General features: G+C 55.0%; 1 protein-coding gene across 1 annotated transcript; it reads right to left on the bottom strand.

Moving 5' to 3' along the window:
• Positions 1–2,411: 2,411 nt before the first annotated feature.
• LOC119250889 (golgin subfamily A member 2-like) lies at positions 2,412–14,013 on the bottom strand. Its single transcript, XM_037518467.1, is given in 21 exon segments — positions 2,412–2,461; positions 2,545–2,698; positions 2,770–2,876; positions 2,962–3,052; positions 3,131–3,193; positions 3,195–3,353; positions 3,584–3,657; positions 3,870–3,945; positions 4,038–4,283; positions 6,359–6,500; positions 6,756–6,814; positions 7,182–7,288; positions 7,393–7,486; positions 7,571–7,633; positions 7,863–7,901; positions 9,335–9,397; positions 9,803–9,922; positions 11,422–11,472; positions 11,773–11,865; positions 12,228–12,350; positions 13,966–14,013. Coding segments are annotated over 21 exon segments (2,022 nt in total).
• Between the last annotated feature and the right edge of the window lie 6,313 nt (positions 14,014–20,326).

Genomic DNA, 20,326 nt, shown 5'->3' on the forward strand with positions numbered 1-20,326 from the left:
TCACCCTCAGCATCCCCTGCCCTGCCCCGAGAGGGCGCTTTGCCAGCAGCTGTGTGGTTCCAGCGCCGCGTCCTGAGGCCTCTCACTGCGAGCAAAGCCCATTTCTGACCGGTGGGAGCTACGGGCTGCAGGCGGATGTGCCCCGGGGTTTCAGGGGGAAGGGAGGGTTTAAGCATGGGCGGGGTGTGCAGGGGTGCCCGGAAGGCCCCCGTCTTTCCCAGGCTGCCCTGGAAAGCACCTGGACATTCACTGGTCATCTTTGGAGCCCTGCTGTGGCCACCGGGGGTAGGTGCCAGCCTGGAGGCCGCGCAGTGTCTGACTCGGCACCCCAGAGGAGCAGGGGGAGAGCAGAGATGCCCAGGCTGGAGGCCAGTTCCTGGGGTGCTGGCACCCTGCTTTCCTTCCACAGGACTCGACCAGGTTTCCCAGCCTTATCATCCGAGCAGGACCCTGGCCCTCCCGGGAGGTGCACGGCCCACAGGCCCAGCAGGCCAGAGAGCTGAGCAGGGCTGGACATGCCGACACAGCGTGGGGTGCACCTCGCCACCCCGAAGCCTGCCCTCTTCCCGCAAGACCCACCCCCGCATGGCGCCCCACCCCAGGTCCCAGGACCGCCGCCAAGACAGATGAGTCTGTCACGCAGTGAATTAGGTTTATTCAGAAATAAAAGTGCAACAGCCGGGAACACAACCTGTCCTGGCCTCCTCCATCTGGCGCAGGCAAGCAACAAATAAGTTTCCTCCATGTCAAATAATTCATAGATGCCTCCTCTCCCGGGGTGTCCGAGGACAGCGTGCACATGACGGGGCACCCCTGCGCCCTCCGCCTGGCCTCTACCAGCCACCACGGTCCGGCCTCTGAGCCAAGCCCAGTTGTCCACATGGCTAGGGGAGTACGTGTGTACCCCCAAATTGCCCAAATAAGCCACACATCCCCTCTATGGGGACTTTATGTAAAAGCAGCACCAAAGGCCACCCCTCTGCAGATCTGGGGTGGCCTCCAAGATATGTAGGCACAGAGGCTCACGGGACTTTTTAAAGACTGCAAGTGGAGGCCACCCCTTTGCGGATTGGGGTGGCCTCATGCCCACGGGTCTTTTGTCAGGGGGGATGGCGGAGGCCACTACTTTGCGGATTTGGGTGGCCTTAAGCCCGCGGAACTTTTGTGAGGGGGGGGATGGGGGAGGCCACTCCTTTATGGATTGGGGTGGCCTCATGCCCGTGGGACTTTGGTGGGGGGGACGGGGGAGGCCACCCATTTGCAGATTGGGGTGGCCTCATGCCCGCGGGACTTTTGTGAGGGGGGACAAGGGAGGCCACTCTGTTGCAGATTGGGGTGGCCTCATGCCCGTGGGTCTTTTGTGAGGGGGGATGAGGGAGGCCACCCCTTTGTGGATTGGGGTGGCCTCATGCCCTTGGGACTTCTGTGAGGGGGGATAGGGGAGGCCACCCCTTTGCGGAATGGGGTGGCCTCATGCCCATGGGTCTTTTCTGAAGGGGGACAGGGGAGGCCACCCCTTTGAGGATTGTGGTGGCCTCATGCCCGTGGGACTTTTGTGGGGGGGACAAGGGAGGCCACCCCTTTTCAGACTGGGGTGGCGTCATGCCCACGGGACTTTTGTGAGGGGGGGGGACAGGGCAAGCCACCCCTTTACGGATTGGGGTGGCCTCATACCCGCAGGAGTTTTGTGAGAGTGGGATGGGGGAGGCCGCCCCTTTGCGGATTGGGGTGGCCTCATGCCTGCGGGACTTTATGAGGGGGAGACAGGTGAGGCCACCCCTTTGTGGATTGGGGTGGCCTCATGCCCATGGGACTTTTGTGAGGGGGGATGGGGGAGGCCACCCCTTTGTAGATTGGGGTGGCCTTACGCCCACGGGGCTTTTGTGAGTGGGCGACGGGGGAGTCCACACCCTTGCAGTGAGTGGGGACAGGGAATGCCACCCCTTTGCAGATTGGGGTGGCCTCATGCCCGTGGGTCCTTTGTGAGGGGGGCAGGGGTGGTCACCCCTTTGTGGCTCTCTCTGGCTAGTCTAGACAGGTGTGCAGGGCCTTCGAAGTGCAGCCCTGCTCCACATGGTCGGGGAGGCACCTTTCCCTAAGATGCTGGGGTCTGCACCCGTTTCCCCCATTGAATGGGGGAGTTATTATCCCTCTTTTGTCAGCCTGGGGATAGGAAGACGACCAGGACTGGGAGCCAAAGGACAGGGTGGAAAATTCCGGGGAATGGGGATGGGTTGGTGAAGGCCAGGTGGGGGCAGAGCCCCCGGCCCCATGCTGGTGGCCTACACCACCATTATTTTCACCACCTCGATGTTGTCAGCCCAGTAGAAGAATGGGAAAAGCAGGCTGTTTTCGGTGGTGACGTGTTCCTGGGGGCTCTGTATCTCCAGGGGTGTCTGGCCCAGCTGAGCCTATCCCTGGGTTGGCCGCAAGGCGGCGGCGAGGCGCACCTCACTCGGTTCTTTGGAGAGACAGAAACAGGGCACTGAGTGCCGGGCGGAGGGTGCTCTTCCTGCCCAGCTGCCCGTGGGGTGCTTTCCTCACCTTGGCCCTTGGCATCACCAGGCTCCTTGGGGGCTGGTTGTGCGCCGGTGGGCTCAGCAGCAGGGTTCTGGTTGGCTGCTTGGAACTTCGCCCGCCATTCGCTGCGCTCCACTGCCACCCGGAATAGCAGCTTTCGCATATTCGACAGCTTCACCTAGAAGGAGAGACGCTTGGAAGCCAGCCCCATCCCTAGCCGCACCACCCAGGAGCCAGAGCTCTGACTACCTTCATCTCCTCTTTGTCCTGGGCCAGCTGGCTGATGTGCTGCTGCTTCTCGCGGAGCTCCGCCCTCATCAGTGCTATCTGGTGCGTGTAGAGAATGATGTATTCTCCTAGAGGGAGGGCGCGCGGGCCGCTCAGCTGCTGGGGTCTCGCCAGCCTTGGCCCTGGCCCCAGGGCTCCGGCCTCCCCGCTCACCGATGGTATCTTTCTCTCGAGAAAGCTGGATGCATCGAAGCTCCAGCTCCTCCACCCGCTCCTTTAAGGCTGCTTTCTTCTGCAGGAGCCCCTGCGGCCAGACAGTGGGCTCAGGGTGCTGGCCCGCCCAGCACCCGGCCCGCCCAGCCCTCTGGAGAACCACACTCACCTGCAGTTTGTCCATGGCTCCCTGAAGGGCCTGGTGGGTCTCCCCAGAAACACGTTCCCCCCCCCGTCCTGGGGGCTGGGGCCTCCATCTTCTCGGGCTCCTCATCTGATGCGGCCGCCTGCTGAGCCAGGCGCCAGCAGAGCTGCTTTTGCCCCTTTAGCTGCCCGCGTAGCCGTGCCCACTCTTCCTCAACACCTGCCAAGTCCTTGTTAAAAAATGCCACCTGTGGGCCAGAGGTGCAGGGTGCCCCTGTGGGCCAGGCAGGGGCCAAGGAGGCACACCTCTCGGGGCCTCATGGGCACACCTGAGAGCCGAGGCTGGTGTTGGTGCCTGCCCGATGGTCCCCAGCAGAGGTGGGGGGAAAGTGTAACCAAAGGGAGGGAAACCAGGAAGAAGGTGTGCGGGAAGGAGGGAGAAGGTGGGGCAGGGAAGGGGCCTGCAGGCCCAGCTCACCACGGCCTCGCGGCTGTCCAGGTCGTCCAGGATGCTGAGCTTCAGCAGGGGACTCTTGTCCGCCTCTTCTTCTCCTTCTCACCGCTCAGTCCATTTACTGTTGGGGGGCAGCCAGAGGGGCTCAGAAAACCCCTGGGTTCTGAAGCAGCCCTGAAAGCCAGCAAGTTCTGTCCCCTCCTCTCTCTGCAACCCCGCGCCAGCAAGTCCCCAAAGGAGAAGGATCCAAGTTGTCCGAGGGGTGGCTTCTCTCTCTTGCAAAACTGCCCTCTGCTGAAGTCCCACTCACTTGCTCCAGTTTGAGCCATGAGCTTCAGCTGGGCCTTCAGCTGCTCGTTCTGATTGCTGGCAGCCTCTAGGCGGCCCTAAGGGGTCAGAAAAGCGGGAGGAGGGATGCCACTTAAAGGGCTTCCTTCTAGGGCGGCCCCCTGGGGGTCTGGCACTCTAACTGCCCCACCTGTGTTTCCTGAAGCTCTTGGCGGGCCAACTCCACCTCCATCTTCTTCTGCTCTTGTTCGTGCTGCATCTGGTGGACAAGCTGGGTGTTAAGCAGCACCTGCTTCTGCAGGACATCCCTCTCGTTGGCCAGCTGCTGGTAGGCGACCACGTGCTGCTGGTAGGCAGTCATGTACTGGTGAAGGTGACCAAAGTACTGGTCCTGCTGCTGCTGCAGCTCCTGAACCTCTTGATGTTTCTCCTCCACCTGCAGGGGAGACGTGGGGAGGGGAGGGTGAGGGCAGGTTTTGGTCGGTCTCCAAATTGTCACCGGAACCCAGCTGCCTCAGCTAGACACTATCACAGGGGTACCGGTAGTGACCATCACTACTGGCCAGTGCTGCCCAGCACTCCTGGTGACGGGTGACTGGAAATCTGCTGGTACTTCTGGTGGACACTACCTGGGTGTGCCAGACACCACTTGTGGCCACAGTAAGCTGTTGCCCATTTGTAAAATGAACCCCAAGGTGGTTGTTCCCAGATGCTGAAGTCTCTTGCAATTGTTCACATGTCTGAGAAGCACAGTGATGAGTCCCCTACTGGGCACTATCCTTCCCTTGGCTCTAGCCTGTAGGCCCCTATTGATGGGGACTGTGTTGCTACGGCCCTTGGATTTGGTGCTGGGGCTTTTTGGCGGTTCTGTTGTCTTCGAGCTGGGGCAGGTGGGTGGCCACTGCGCCCTGTCTTAGCATCCCATCCTCATGCCCTGTGACTCCCCTTTTCAGTTGGGATCCCAGCCGGTGTCAGAGACGCCAATCGTTAAAAGCCATTGGTGAGTTGCTGGACAACACCGACAAGCAGCTCTTTCAGACATGAGGCCCGAGCCTTGGGCACCCCATGCAAGTGATGTGAGACACAGGACTGGAGGCCCAGTCTCTGCCAGAGGTCTTCATCCTCTCTTCCTCCTGCACAGGCTGGCTACTGGACGCTGCTTTTCTTCTTTCAGCTTCTGGACCTTCTTTCTTCAGAGGCCAGGAACAGAGTCTTCCCCTTCTTTCATTGGAGGTGTGAACAGAGCCCCTGAGCTCCCTCTGACCCTGGCTTCTATCACTCTTCAGGGTGCCCTGACATCAGTCTGATTCCACCATTTTTCCTTTTTTGTGCAGAAGAACCAGGGTGCTGACCAGAGGTGGAGAGTGAGCAGAACAGGCTGACTCACTGAAATCCACTGCTGAGGGGAGCAGCCGGCAAGGCAGGAGGGGTCTGCTGCGCCCCATGGGTCGGCTCCCGACCAGGGATCAAACTCAGGAAGTAGTGGTGATGGTGCCGACATTTAACCCCTGGGCCACCAGGGAGGCCCTGGACCATTTTTCATCCTGCGGCTGACTGGACCGTCTGGCACCCATCAGCTAATAGCCCGCACCTTTTTAGTCCTTTCCATCACCCAGGAAGCGTGTAGAAAAGGCCAGTTCTGAGGAGCAACTGCCACAACAGCCTTGTGGTGGAGCGGCAGAGTGAGAGACCATCACTGCTGCTGGCTCCCGCCACTGAGGCTCCTCCCAGATCTGCGCGCACAGATGCGGGGGACAGGCTGGGCCCCTCTTCCTGAGGCAGGCACTGTGGGACTTTGCTGCCTGCCCAGGCCCCTTCCTTAACTCTCCTCAGAACTGCCTGCGAGGGCCCTCTGAAGGGAAGGATGCTGATGCTGAGGCATAGCACTGTTCAGTCAAGAGCGAGCCTGGAGCCAAGGCTGGAATCCAGGATGTCTCCATGTCTCCTCATCTCTCTACTAGTGGCTCGTGCCTCCAGGAGGGAGGTGACCGACAGTCCCGGGTACACGTTCCATGGCAGAGCCTAAGGCACAGGTGGCCATGGACCCGGCAGGACACAAGGTCACTGGTGGCCCCCGCTCTGAGTTGGGGCTCCCTCTGTCCTGGCCTAAGGACCTCCCTCCCGGAGGCCCCGAGACCTTCCCAGCTGGTGCAGGGCTCACCGTCTCCTGCAGCTCTGCCAGCTTCTCCTGCAACTGGCTGAGTTTCTTGGCCAGGGTGCGACCCACAGGGTGCAGCGGACCTCTCCTGTCTCCTTGCTGCTCCCCTCAGCAATAGGTTTTCACTGCCTGCTCTGCTCCCTGCTGTCTCTGGGGAGTCCTTTCACCCTGCCTACCCCCCAGTTATATGCAAAAGTAAAAATTTTCAAAAAGTGAGGGGGTGATGTGTGGAGCCCAGTGTCTTCTGTGCAATGTCCCCCGAAAGGGTTTCAGCTAGATCACAGTCACCCCTAGAGACCCAGCCCCACCTGGATGGAGCACAGATTCCCTGGGGTTCTGCTCCAGCCCCTCACCTGCTTCGACAGCAGTTCAGACATCTCCAGCTTCTTCTCCAGGTCCTCCAGTCTCGCCTGCATGGTGTCCTTCTCCTCCAACAAGAGCCGGAGCCGCTCCTCCAGCTCGGAGTGGCACTGCTGCAGGTCCTCATTGGCTTTTCTAGGGCCACACAAAGGGGAGAGGCGTAACCAGAGCCAGAAAGGGTCCCCCTGGAGATCTACCCCACCCTCGCCACAGACCCCAGTGCAGTGGCAGGACCCAGGGCCCCAGGGCTCAGCATCGCCAGAGGTTGGCCAGGGAGGGGTTGTGAGCTGTCTGCCCTCCTCACCCCATGCACTTGCATCCCTCCCACTGCCCAGCACATGGCTGGGCCCAAAGCCTGCCCCCCAGCACCCCACCCGCCCCCAGGCCTACTTGTTCTCGGATAACTCCAGCTTGAGAGCATCTCTCTCTTGGATTAGCTCCTTGTTGTGCTGCAGACATGAGAGGCAAATGCGAGGTCAGGATTTGTGGGCAAGGATGCAGCCTGCAGACTTGTTACTAGACAGGGACCAGCACAGAACAGCCCTCCTCGCCCGGAGTCACACTTCACCTTTTTTCAAAGCACTTCCGAGCCCCTTTCTCATCTGCCTTCACTAGTAGCTCGGGAGCAAAGGACGAGGCGCACAGCGGCCACCCACCTCAGGCCGCAGCTGACCACAGCCTTTGAGCAGCTGACTGTGCTTCCTTCTGGGCGGAGAGAGCTCCATCCCACATCAGGGACCTTGAGGCTCGCCCCCGCCTTGATGGGAGGGGCACCCACGAGGGGCTGGGCAGGCGGCAGCTGGGCAGGCGGCTCGCCTGGTCAGACTGTCTGCGATGGGTGGAGACAGCAGAGAGCATGCACTCCAGCTCTCCAACATGCAGACACGCAGACTGGAGGCGACCAACCAGTTCCTCCGACTCGCCTGCTGTGAGACAGGTCAGAGCAAGCTCTGAGGAGGAACCATCCCCCCGCCCCATGGGCCTGCCGCGTGCCAGGTGCATGGATGAAGGGCGCCTGGAGCCCCACCTGCTTTCTGCCTGGCTGCCTGCTGAGCATCGGCCAGCGCAGCCCTCAGTTCCGTCTTCTCAGACACCAGAATCCCGATGGTCTGGATGTGACTCTTCGGGAAACAAAGCAAATAAGTCGGGATGAGGTGGAAAAGAGGCATTTCCTCTGGGGATGGGGAACCCGGGCTGCCCCTCACCTGTAACTGCTCCCGGAGCGCACCTTGTTCCCTCACCAGCTTCCACTCATGGTCTTTCTTCTCCTGCAAAGGGAATAAGGGTCTCCAGGAGGCAGCGGCAAGGCACAGCCCCGCGGGCCACCAGTGGCCCAGGCAGGCCCACCGGCGAGCCCAGACCATGGGGGTTGGGAGAAGGGGCAGGAGAGGAGCCAGGGGCCCTGCGTGTCTCCAGGCTGGAAGCAGGCAAGCCCAGACGCCCCACATCAGCCCCATCCCAGACCCCCACGTCAGGGAATGAACAAGTAAATGTTACTTTTTCCAGCTGATCCAAAGATTCCTGGTTCTTTTGTTTCTGTGGGGAAAAGTCAAAGGAAGGGAACTGAGTGCCCCCCTTTTCCGTCTTCTCAGACCAGCGGGGGGACATGTGCAGGTCCAGCGATGGGTTTGAAGTTCTCATGCATGAGCTGCCAGACCCTCCTCACGTTCCCAAGGAGACAGACCTTGGGTCTTGGGGGGCGCTGCTCGCAGCGACAGAGGGGAGAGTCTGCACCTGGCTCCCCTGGAGGACAACACCCTAAGCCCCAGGCAGAGTCTGAGAAGGGAAGACGACCCTTCTGCCAGCGGGTGACCTGGCAGGGTCTGTCCGTTCACCCAACAGAGACTGAGGCGGCACGAGCTGCAGGCTGGTTGTGTGCACAGGAAGAGGGAGAGGAAGGAAACGGACCTGGGATTGTTTGAGCTACCGGAGACCTTGACACCTTCTACATCTGCCTCCTGGAGGAACTAAATCCAGGGCGAAGAAGTATCTTGTACAAGGTGAAAGCAGAGGAAGTGAGGGGCTGAGTCAGGGCCGGAACACACCAGCCAAACCAGTACTTCCCCCAGGAAGGGGGAGCACAAGCAGGGGTGTCTGGGGAGCAGAGAAGGGGCAAAGAGGGCAGCCACAAGAGAGCAATGCTGCCAGCTCTGTGCTCCGGGGCCCCTACAGCTGAGCCCTGGATCCTCCAACACCCTGTTCTCCCCTGGCTCCAGGACCCCTGGACCCTCTCTTCGGGGCCCCAAGAGGAAATCAGAGTCCTGGATTGCAGCTGGGAATCAGGGGCCCCAGCAGGCTCTTCCCAGTTACTCTATCTTGCTAGTGAGCTGCTTATTTGTTAGATTGCTGGAGTCCAGGGCTAGTGCCAGTCCTTGATGCTGGCTCTGAGGCACATGCAGAGAGGAGGAGGGTTGGAGGAGCGGGGGACAGGGAGAGAGAGTAGTCCGCAGGGTTTGGAGGGGCATCTGGGCAGTCTCCCCTGGCAGTGGGGCACCCAGCCCCTACTCTGGGAGAAGCGGGGGGACTGGCCTCAGGGTCCCTTACCTCCAGATCCTTTGTGTTAACAACAGACACCTGGTCCTCCCTGTTGACACAGGAGGGAGGTTAGGAGGGAAGCAGAGCACCCATGGAGCAGCTCTCTGTCCCCCTCAAGACCTAAGCCCCCGGATTCCCCATCCACTTGCAAACTTTCCTTTTCTGGCCTCCCTTCTGCTCATAATCCCTTTGTGCCAACTTCTTCTGGTTCTGAGCTCCCCCTTGTCACCCTCACCCCGTGCTTCCGCGGCAGGATGGAACCACAGACTCGTGGGCCGTCCCTTCATCTGACCGCTCCAAAGGAGCAACGGCCAGCTAGACATCCCCTGGCAGTGAGGGCCGGCCCCAGGACGCCGCCCCCCTTGGGAACCTTTATCTCAGTGTCTTCCTATTGAACCTCCCCCCAACTGCTCTGGGCCCCATCCCCAGAGCACCTCTGCTGGAAGTCCATTCAGCTGACAGGAGAGTTGCCGCAGGCCTTTGGTAGAAGAGACAGCCTGGAGACAGACAGAGGAGTCAGGGGCACAGGAAGCTCAGTGGAGTGGGGGTCACGAGCAGGAGGTGCCCCAACACCCTCTACAAGGGGCTGCTGCCCCATGGGAGACACTTACATGCTCTCACCCAAGGAACCAGAGCCATGTTCTGCGCCACAGTTCTGTGTGGGAAGAAATGCAGGGGGTGGCCATTCATTTTGGGGAGAGCCCACCAGGCTGGGATGGGCCTAGCGCTTTCTGACCACCTTCGGTTCCCCAAGCTCTCGGTCTCCCCACCCAGTCCTCAGGAAGGACCCTCGGTCTTGGAAGCGAGTGACACGGAGGACATGGGAGAGAATGGGGGAGGTGCGGCCCTTCCGGAAGGGCGGGCAAGCCAGTGGGGTGCAGGCAGGGATAAGGGGCACAGACCTGAGTGGACACCGTGCTGTTCCCGTCAGGGAGGGTGGCGTCAGGAGGAGGGACACCAGGGCACACGGTGTTGTGGTCGCCAGCCGGTGTCTCCGCAGGAGGGGCGCAGCCGCAGGGCGCCTGGCACAGGGCAGAGCAGGGCGGGGGTTAGGGAAGCCATGCAGGAAAGGGGCTGCCTCTCTGCCCGAGTGCAGGGGTGCAGGCAGGGAGCACGGGGATGCTGCGGCCAGAGGACGGTCCCATGCTGGGAGTCACCGTGGCACGTGGCCTAGGGAGTCCAGGCCTCACGGCTCTCTGCGGCCTTCCAGACGACAGCCCGAGCCCGGGCGGGGTGGCACGGGTCGTCACTGCAGGAGAAAGGTGTGCCAAGCCCAGGAGAAGCGAGGCACTGTTCTGGAAAGCCACCTGGCCCGCACCCTGGGCCCTTCAGGGCAGAATGGCAGTGTGAGAGGCAGACGGCAAGGCTGCCAGGTACTTCTCTCCCCTCTTGTGCCACTTCCTCCTGTCCTCCTCCCCCAGCCTGAAAGCCCCGGGGATGGACTCAGGGGTCAGCGGTGTGGGAAGCTCAGCATGGGCAGGGGCCAAGGGCAGTGGCTGGAACCTGGTGTTGCCATGCCAACCTCCATACCGTACCCTAAGAGGCCAGAGCAAGGCAGCCGGTGGGCAGGGGCTGTGGCGAGGCTGGCACAACTGGCCGGGGCTTGGCAGGCTCTGGTGCCTCTGCCTCCTGGGTTCCCTGGATCTTTACAGTTAAGACACAAGAGCATGCAGGAGGGGGAAAAAGGCCCAATCCTTAGAACTTACACGTTCATGACTGGTCTGTGAGTGACCAAATATATTCTTTGAGCTTGGAACTAAGTTTAGAGTTCAAAAAGACACTCCCCTCAATTGCCCCATTTCATCAGAATTATTTTATTTCTGGTGGGGCAGCCCTCCCTTCTCTGGGGAAGAAGCTGCCCCCTGGACTCCATTCTCTCTTGCTGGATTTGGTAAAAGAGAAACCCTCTAGCCTCCACACCCTTTACAGCCAACTGCTCCCGCAGCTCCACATCCCACTGCGCGGCCAAGCAAAGCACCAGCCGCCAAGGGCCCCCGGAGGGTGGGTGAGTGTCCAGTTGTTTTTTAAAAGACAACGGGGGCGGAATGTCCCAGTCGCTCCTCTCTAGCTAACCTCTGTGGCTCTGCAGTCCTGCTATAAGCAAGCCTCAACCCATGCACCTGGAACAGAAGCCACTTTCTCTTAGCCTGAGGGCAAGCCCTTTGCAGGCAGTTAGGACGCTCTCCTGCAGGACGGCCCCAAGCATTCATGCTGGAGGCCCGGACGGCCCACTCTCGCACCCCTGCTCTGGAAGCTGTTTCCGAATGACCTTTCACCCTTCACGGCACATGGCACCTTCCCAAGAAGACGAAGATGCATGGCAAGGAAACCAGCCATCAGCCAAGCCGGTGAAAGTGCAGATGCCGACACGCCGAAGGCTAACAATGGCAACAGAAAGCCAGCCGGAGGCCAAGGACCCCGTGCCAGACAAGCTGTGGCCCACAGGCAGGGAGACAGTAGGCCAGAGAGGGGTCTCAGCGCGTCCACACCTTCCTCCTGGCTGGGGATGGTGGGGTGCTACCCCATTGGAGCGGCTAAGGTTGGACACCAGCACCTGCGGAATGTCCTGACGCTTCAGGAGGTGAAAAGGGAAAAACAAGGGCAAGGGGAGGAAGAAAAAAGTGCCTCAGAGAGGACAAGAAGGTCAGAGGAGAGAGAGAGCAGCTCTGGACCTTGGGCAACGGAGGCAGGAGGACGGGTCCACACCCTGGCCTGCGCATCCTTCCTGACGGCCTCTCAATGCATCGCCTGAAGCAGAAAGCTATGCAAGCCAAGGGACGGAGCCCCGCGTCCAGATCCGCCTGGAGCACACTGGTCTGGCTCCACAGTCCCCTCTGCCAGGGGAGACATCCGAGTCCCGGGGAGGACGTACTTTTCGTGGGGATCCCCCGGTAAGCAGGCTGCAAAAACAGACTCCCACCGCAGAGGCCGCCTGGTCCCAGGCACCCAGGCGCGTCTGTGCCACCTGAACGGGAGAGGGGGTTCTCACTGGTTGCATCCCCCAGAGGGCAGGAATGAGGGAAACTGCCAGAGCGAGAAGTCACTGGCCACTCCCTGGGCCGAAGGCGAGCTGCGCACCGGCCCCACATGAAGGGATGAACACACAATCCTCTCACGGATGCGACCTGGATTTCGGGATCACTGCAGCGCCCTGACTCTTTGGGGCAGGGAGAGCTTCAACAGTGTTGCCCCAAATCAGATCCCAGCAGAGCTGCCCAGAGGCTGCACTCAGACCTGGGCTCCTCACTGGTTCTCTCGTGCACTTGACCATTCACTCGGCGGCCCCGGAGCACCCCTCTCCTAGGAAGCCAGCCAGGCCAGACTTACATCTTTCGATGACTTCCAGCTGCCAGAAGCGGGTGTCTCTGGCCTGCGGACACGTTTGTTCTTCCCTTTCTTCCTGGCTCCTGCAGGACACCCCAAGCTGTTTCTCTGCTGGTAGTCCCTCAGCTGCAGAGAGGAAAAAGATGAGGCTCACGAGAACTGCAAGCGCCTGGACTTGCACCCCACTTCACAAGGTAGATTTGCCATCTGCCTTTATGCTACCAGCAACTCTACCAGGTGCTATGAGTTCCCCCACCCTCCATGACAGAAGACAGGGACGGATAACATGGTTTCAAGAAAAAATGGTGAGGCAGTTACACTCCATCCTCAGACTCGAACTTCTGGGAAGCTGTGACTCAGGAGCTGTCGGGGGCCACAACAGCGAGGGGTGGACCAGCAAGCATGTGAGTCCTCAGACGCCAGGCCCTTTCATACACATGTGAGCTGTTGCTAGCATCACTCAAGCTCCTGCGCCCACGGATGCTGTGGCAGGCGGCAGGGAGGGGCCTGCTGAGGCCCAGGCCAGCACATTTCCGGGCAGTCTGACACCATCACGCACACCTGTGCATCTGTGCATGGCCACAGAGGCCTGTCCTCAGGCCCGAGCAGCATGGTTGCTTCCTCCACCTGCTGACCCCAGGGCACTCAGAGCAACCCAGGTTGAGGCGACTGGGGGAAGATTCCCAGCCGGGAAGTCAGTGTGCTGGGATCTAAGCCACAGAGGATACACAGATCCCTGCCAAGAGCACTGGCTGGGGGGTGTCTGGCCCCAGGGTCACGAGGAATGAGAATGTGAGAGGGAGAAGCGAGACAAATTGGAAAGTCTCCGCGGAGTAGACACCCCACAATAAACCAAACTAAAAAGTTCTTCCCAGTGTCCCCCAGAGCGGCTGTCAACGTTCCACGAGCACTAGGGAAGGGCGGGCTTGGCAGGCTACCATTGTTCAATGGTGGGGTACGGTACAGAGCAAGCAGCCTGAACCCACTCCTGTGGTCAAGCTCCATGGTCCTGTGCCCCCTTCAAGTTGGTAATCTCGGGCGACAAGAGGAACCCGAGAAGGGGTGAGCGCTGGGGGGCTGGGTCAACAGATCAAGCACGGGGCTGGTGACTATGGATGGATCCGAGGCGACTGTGACATCACCGCTTTCCACCCCTCCCCACCGACGCCCAGGTAGTTCTCCGTGTTGGGGGAGGGGCCGCGGAGAGGAGGTCCTTGGAGGCCAGAGCCCAAGGGGTCCGATTCTGGGTGGCAAAAGGAGAGGGCCAGGTCCCCCTGTGGCGCAGCGGGTTGAGCACCACATTGTGAAGCTGTCCGCAACCTATGCAGCGCCGGTTTGATTTCCGGCCCACCAGGGAGCTACCAACATGGCCCGGCAGATTCTCCTGTCTCCCAGCTGCTCCCCTCAGCAGTGTCTGCGGTCCTTCTGCCTGTTCTGCTCCCCGCTGTCTCTGGTGAGTCCTCTCACCCTCCCACGCCTGTGACCTGCACCCCAGTTCTTGTATAAATAAAAATAAATCATTATTATTTTTTAAAAGCAGAGGGCCGATCCTCCAGCGGAAGCCATCGGGAACCCTGGGGGTCACCCTCCAAAGTCCCCCGGTGCGACGGGCGGGGGCGGGGCTGGCGGGGGCGGGGCTGCCGGGCCTACTTGGGCGCCAGGGGGCGCCCAGGGGGCAGCCGGCTCGGGCCACCCCAGGCGGCCTCTGGCTGGGCCTGGAAACTGCACCCTGCCTGGTTACCTTTCTCTTGGCCTCAGCTAATCTGCTCTGTCGGGGTTCTCCCGACATCGCGGGGGCAGGGATGGGGTGGGGGGGCGGGGGTCACAGCGAAACTTCCACAACTCTCAACTCTCCCGGCAGCGATCCTGCTCGCACAGACTCGCGACCCAACTGAACCGGCAGGGGTGGGTCATGGCGGGGTCTAGGCGACCTGAGTGGGCGTGGCTGGTTCCCGCCAATCCCATTGGTCGATGGCAAAAGATAAAGGGAAAGGGGCGTGGTTAGAACCCTGCGGCCCGGGCAGGGGCGGAGCCTGAGGAGAGCTGCGCGTGCCTCTGCCTGTCCCAGCCCACCTGGGGCAGGGGCGAGGCCTGAACGCGCAAGGTGAGCGCGCAGCTCAGGCTCCCCTTGGTCCGAGGGCCTGAAAGCAGTGGCCCTCTCTGCATCCGAGAAACCCCACAGCAGTGACAGCTGGGCACCATCACCCATCGGGGTGGAAAGTTTCTTCATGGGGAGTATGTGAGACACTGAAGGGCCCTTTTCTAAGCTCTTGAGATCTTTTCTCTATAGATGGTGCTGATTGGATTCTTCCTATTTCAGGGATTGTGTAAACCACAGTGACTCATGTGAGAACTGGACATTTGGAGATACTCCATTTTATCTTTAAAAAAAAAAAGTTTTTGTTTATTTTTTCATAGAAGAACTGGGGTGCAGGCCATAGGGGTGGGAGGGTGAGAGGATTCACCAGAGACAGAGTAGGGAGTAGAACAGGCGGATTTACCGAGATACACTGCTGAGGGGAGCATCAGGCCAGACAGGAGATGTCTGCTGCACCATGTGGGTAGCTCCGTGGCCAGGATCAAACTAAGACCATTTTGGTGACAGCACTGAGATTTAACTCCTAGGCCACTGTTGGGGGGTGGGGGAGGCTGCACTTTACCTTTTAATGTGTTAAACTGATGTCACCTCCTTCCTTGCCAATCCCTCTGTTATGCTCGCTTTGGAGAGAAGTTGAATTTCTCTGGAAAGGAGAAAGGAATCATCATTTATTTAGCACCTGCTGGAGCAACAAGTTCATTGCTTCAGTTATGTGATCTCCATTAATGATGCTATAGAGATATTATTCCTACCCTGTAGTCGTGGACCCTGAGGTCCAAAATGGATCAGTAACTTCACTTAGATCAAGGGCCAGATATATTTGGATTCCCAAATCTGTGTTTTGTACTGAACTAGAGGTTTTAAAATGAGGGTAGGACCTCCCCAGTTGTGCAGCGATTGAGCGCTGGGCTGTGAAGCTACCCGCAGCATCTGCAACACCAGTTCTATCCCTGGCCTCAGGGCAAGGGTCCCGCAAGGCGCGCAGACCTCTCCTGCTGCCCGCTGCTCCCCTCAGCAGTGTATTCTGGCGGTCTACACGTTCTGTTCCCCGCTCTGGCTCTGGTGAATCCTCTCACCCTCCCGTGCTTCTGACTGTACCCAGTGCTTGTAGAAATAAATAAATAAATAAATCTTTAAAAAATAAATAAAATGAGGGTAAATTGTAACCCTCTTGGAGGCCAGGGGGAGGGAAGGAATCTGGGTGCCCCCACCCATCCTCAGATCAGGTCCTAGGGTGCTGGGCGTCCTCCTCCATAAGGAAGGAGCTTCGGCCTAAAACAAGACAGAACAAAACTTTCAAGCTTCATTGCACTGTGTGAAGATGCTGTCATTAATACTGAACGTGATTGACTTAATAGTTTTAGAATGGCTCTAATCCCAAATGTGATTGCTACTTGCAAGAGACTGCAGTTAAAAATAGCCTTTTTCTAATTATTTCCACAAAACAGACTTAATTGCTGCACCTACCAGAGAAAATTCCTGGAGATCTAGAACAATTGGTGAGGAGGGGATGCCTCGGCAGTGCCTGCAGCATTGTTCAGGATGAGACCCCCCCTTAGGAGCATTTATTTATTTATATTGTCTTAGGGTCTTCCCTGTCCTTAAAGACCATCTCTTTTTTTCTTCTTTTTTTTTTAAGATTTATTTATTTATACAAGAACTTGGGTACAGGACAGATGTGTGGGAGAGTGAGAGGAGTCACCAGAGACAGAGCAGGGAGCTGGATAGACAGATTGACTGAAATACACTGCTGAGGGTAGCAGCAGGGGAGACAGGAGAGATCTGCTGTTCCATGTGGGCATCTGCAGCTGGTGGGGATCGAACCGCCACTGCAGAGGCTGCGGACAGCTTCAAAGCACTGCGCTCAGCTGCCTCCACCACCAGGAGGCCCTTTTCATCTTTGCTTACATAGTAGTTCATTTATGTCTAGTTACTGGTTTCTCCCCTCAGGGGTGGTTCCCATAATTCTCCCACCACCATAGCACCCATGACACATCACCTTGTGTTGTTCCCTTCCCTCTGCTCACCCCCCTCCCTTCTCCTCCCTGCTGGATGTCTCAGCTCTTGGTCAGCTTGCTAGGGTTGCCTTTTTCCTTACCTTTTGTTCTGTTTCTCTATATTTCACAGGTAAGTGAAACCATCTGATGCTGGAGTCCAACTCCAGCTAATGCAGGGTCCACGAATGTAAGGAAGGTGTCAGAGGGAATAAGGGAATGAGGCGACACTGACACTTGATCAAGTGACAAGTATCTCCTCCTGATAGCCTCAGCAGAGTTTTATTTATGCATTGGAAATTTGTTGTTTTATCATTACATCATGCAATCATGCAATTTTATTTTTACATTCTCTAGAGGTTATTTTTAAATTATTAACAGTGCACAGTCTTTACTCAAATTTCCTCTTCTATGATTAACCTGATTACATTTTGTCTTTAAGTGAAGTAAATTTCTCAGAACTAGAAATAAGAGCTAGACAGAGTATGACTTATGTGGCCACGCTAGTTAACTACATAAAGGTCAAGCAGGCATTGTAAGATCAAAAGGCAGCTTCCTAGTTTGCTGGGACAATGGGTCCCCCTACTGTGGGAATAGTATGTGGTGCATTTTTTTCAGGCCAATTTGTCTCTGGGGCACCTCAGTGCCTCCTCTTATGAGGACTTCTACCAGATTTGGTTCCAAAAGTTCCTTCAAGTATGATTTGTTAAAGATTTTAGCATTGCTCATGGTATATGATTTACAAATCAGGGGGCATGAAGAAATACTGGAAATCGTCACATTATCAATTATGTTGGAATGTATATTTTTTAAACTGCTGTAGTGTGCATTACCAAAACAAGCATTAACATCAATACTTACTCATTTTAAAGCTTTATAGAAAATTTCCATGACTTTGAAAACTGCCATAAACAAATGAAAGGAAGTAGCTGGAGCTGGCTGCGGAGCTTCCCGACCTTTCAGGAATCCCCCCCTGCATGGACCCCGTCAAACAGCATGTGTAGCCTGGCTCACACCAATCTGATATTTATCTTTCTACTGCCTTATTGTGGCTAGCATCATCCCTTCCAGCTCCATCCATATCACCACAAGTGGCATGAATTTGTCTTTTTGATTGCAGAGTAATATTCCATGGTTTAACTATACCACAACATTTTGATCCATTCATCTGTTTTGTGGCACTTGAGTTGTTTCCATATCATAGCTACTGTAAATAGTGCTGCAATAAACACAGGAGTTCAGGTTTCCTGTTTTTTTCTGTCCTTGGGTAGATTCCTAGGAGTGGAATGCTGGATCATATGTAGACCTGTTTTCAGTGTTCTGAGGACCCTCCACACATCTGCCCATAGTGGCTGGACCAGTTTGTGCTCCCACCAGCACTGTCAGAGGCTCCTTTGTCTCCTCTGCTTCTCCAGCATTTGTTGTTTCCAGTTTTTCTTTTTTTTTTTTTTTAAAGTGGAGCATTCTCACTGGAGTGAGGTGGTATAGCATTGTGGTTTTGAGTTGCATTTCCATTTTCGGACTGGGTTGTTTGTTTTTGTTGAGTCATGTAATCTTTTTGTAGATCTTTGGTATCAGCCCCCTATCTGTCATAGGTGTGCCACTATTTTCCCACATTCAGCGGGTGTCTCTGTTGATGACTGTCTCTAGCTGTATCCCCAGTTGTGTACATTCTCCCTGGTCTCTTTGTGTCTGGAGAAGAAACCTCAAAGACATTTCTGAGCATCATGTCATGCCCATGGAGTGTTTGCCTATGTTCTCTTCTGTATATTCTATAGTGCCAGGTTTCACATGCAAGCATTTCATCCACTGGAGTTGGTTTGTGTATGGTGTGAGGTAGTGGCCTAGTTGCATTTTTTTAATAAATTTTATTTTTATATTCCCCATACAATTTCAATCCCTTATTTTGACCCCAATCCCTCCCCTCCCAGCACCCCACCCCTATAGAGTGTCTCTTGTTCATATTTTTTGTTGATTTTGATTTTCATTTTCTTATAGTTATTCATTTTCCTGGTCCCTTATTTAAGTTTTCCAAATTACTGCTATGAGTGAGACCATCTGGTATTTTTATTTTTCTTTCTGGCTTATTTTGCTGAGTATGATCCCTTCCAGCGCCATCCATGTTGATGTAAATTGCATGTGTTTATCTTTTTTGAATGTTGAGTAATATTCCATGGTGTATATGTACCACATCTTCTTGATCCAGTCATCTATTTTTGGGCAGTTGGGTTGTTTCCAAAGATTAACTATTGTAAACAGTGCTGCTATAAATATAGGAGTGCAGTTGCACTTTGGAATTGATGTTTCTGTGTCCTTTGGGTAAATATATAGGAGAGGAATTGCTGGATCCTATGGAAGCTCTATCTTAAATAGATTGAAGAATCTCCACACAGCTTTCCACAGTGGTTGGGCCAGTTTGAACTCCCACCAACAATGCAGGAGAGTTCCTTTTTCTCTACATCCTCGCCAACATTTGTTGTTGCTAGTTTTTTTAATATGTGCCATTCTCACTAGTGTAAGATGGTATCTCATGGTAGTTTTGATTTGCATTTCCCTGATTACAAGTGCTGTTGAACATTTTTTTCATATGCCTGTTGGCCATTTGCATTTCCTCTTCAGATAAGTTTCTTTTTAGCTCTTCTGCCCATTTTTTGACTGGATTATTTTCTTTGTTGTTGTTGAATCTCATCAGCTCTTTGCAGATTTTTGTAATCAGTCCATTATCATTAGTGTTGTGTGCAAAAATGTTCTCCCAGTTGGTGGGGTTACTCTTTGTTTTTGTTATTGTATCTTTTGCTGAGCAGAAGATTTTTAATTTGATGTAGTCCCAGCTGTTGATCTTTGCCTTTACTATCATTGTTTTGGGTTATGTGTCTGTAAAGATGTCTTTGATGTGTGTATCACGTAGTGTTTCGCCTATATTTCCTTCTATGTATTTTATGGTTTCAGGTCTTATGTCTAGATCTTTATCCATTTTGAGTTGATTTTTGTGTATGGTGTGAGATAGTGGTCAAGCTTCATTCTTTTGCATGTAGCAACCCAGTTTTCCCAGCATCATTTATTGAACAAACTTTCTTTGCTCCAATGCATAGCCTTTGCTTCTTTGTCAAAGATTAGTTGACCATACATCTGTGGGTTTATTTCTGGATTTTTCTATTTGATTCCATTGGTCCGTGTGTCTGATCTTGTTCCAATACCATGCTGCTTTGAAGACTGTGGCTTTGTAGTATAGTTTGAAATCTGGGAGTGTGATGCCTCCATTCCCTTCTTTTTTTTTTTTTTTTTTCAGGAGAGCTTGGGTTATTCGGGGATTTTTGTGATTCCATATGAATATCATCAATAATTGTTCTATTTCTTTGAAGAATGACATTGAAATTTTGATTGGAATATCATTGAATCTGTATATTGCTTTTGGTAGGGTGGCCATTTAATAATGTTTATTCTTCCAATCCATGAGCAGGGTATGTCTTTCCATTTCTTTGTGTCTTCTTATATTTCTTTTAACAGTGTTTTATAGTTTTCTTTTTATAGGTCCTTTACCTGTTTGGTTAGATTTATTCCCAAGTATTTGATTTTTTTTTTTTGTTTTGATAATAAAAGGGATTTTTTTTTTATTTCTTCTTCTTCAGATTTATTGTTTGCGTATAGGAAGGCTACTGACTTTTGCATGTTGATTTTGTATCCTGCCACTTTACTGAACTGTTTGATGAGTTGAATTAGTTTTTCTGTGGGTTTTTGGGGTTCTCTATGTATATTATCATATTGTCTGCAAAGAGTGATAGTTTGACTTCTTCTTTTCCTATTTGGATTCCTTGGATGTCTTTCTCTTGTCTTATTGCTCTGGCTAGGACTTCCAGTGCTATATTGAAAAGCAGTGGTGAGAGTGGACATCCATGTCTTGTTCCAGATCTTAATAGAAATGCTTTCAGCTTTTCACCATTGAGAATGATACTGGCTGTTGGCTTGCAATATATGGCCTTTATGATGTTGAGGTATGTTCCTTGTATCCA

This window comes from Talpa occidentalis, unplaced genomic scaffold (assembly GCF_014898055.3).
Source record: "Talpa occidentalis isolate TD23 unplaced genomic scaffold, MPIMG_talOcc4v2.1 talOcc4.18, whole genome shotgun sequence".
Taxonomy (NCBI): domain Eukaryota; kingdom Metazoa; phylum Chordata; class Mammalia; order Eulipotyphla; family Talpidae; genus Talpa; species Talpa occidentalis.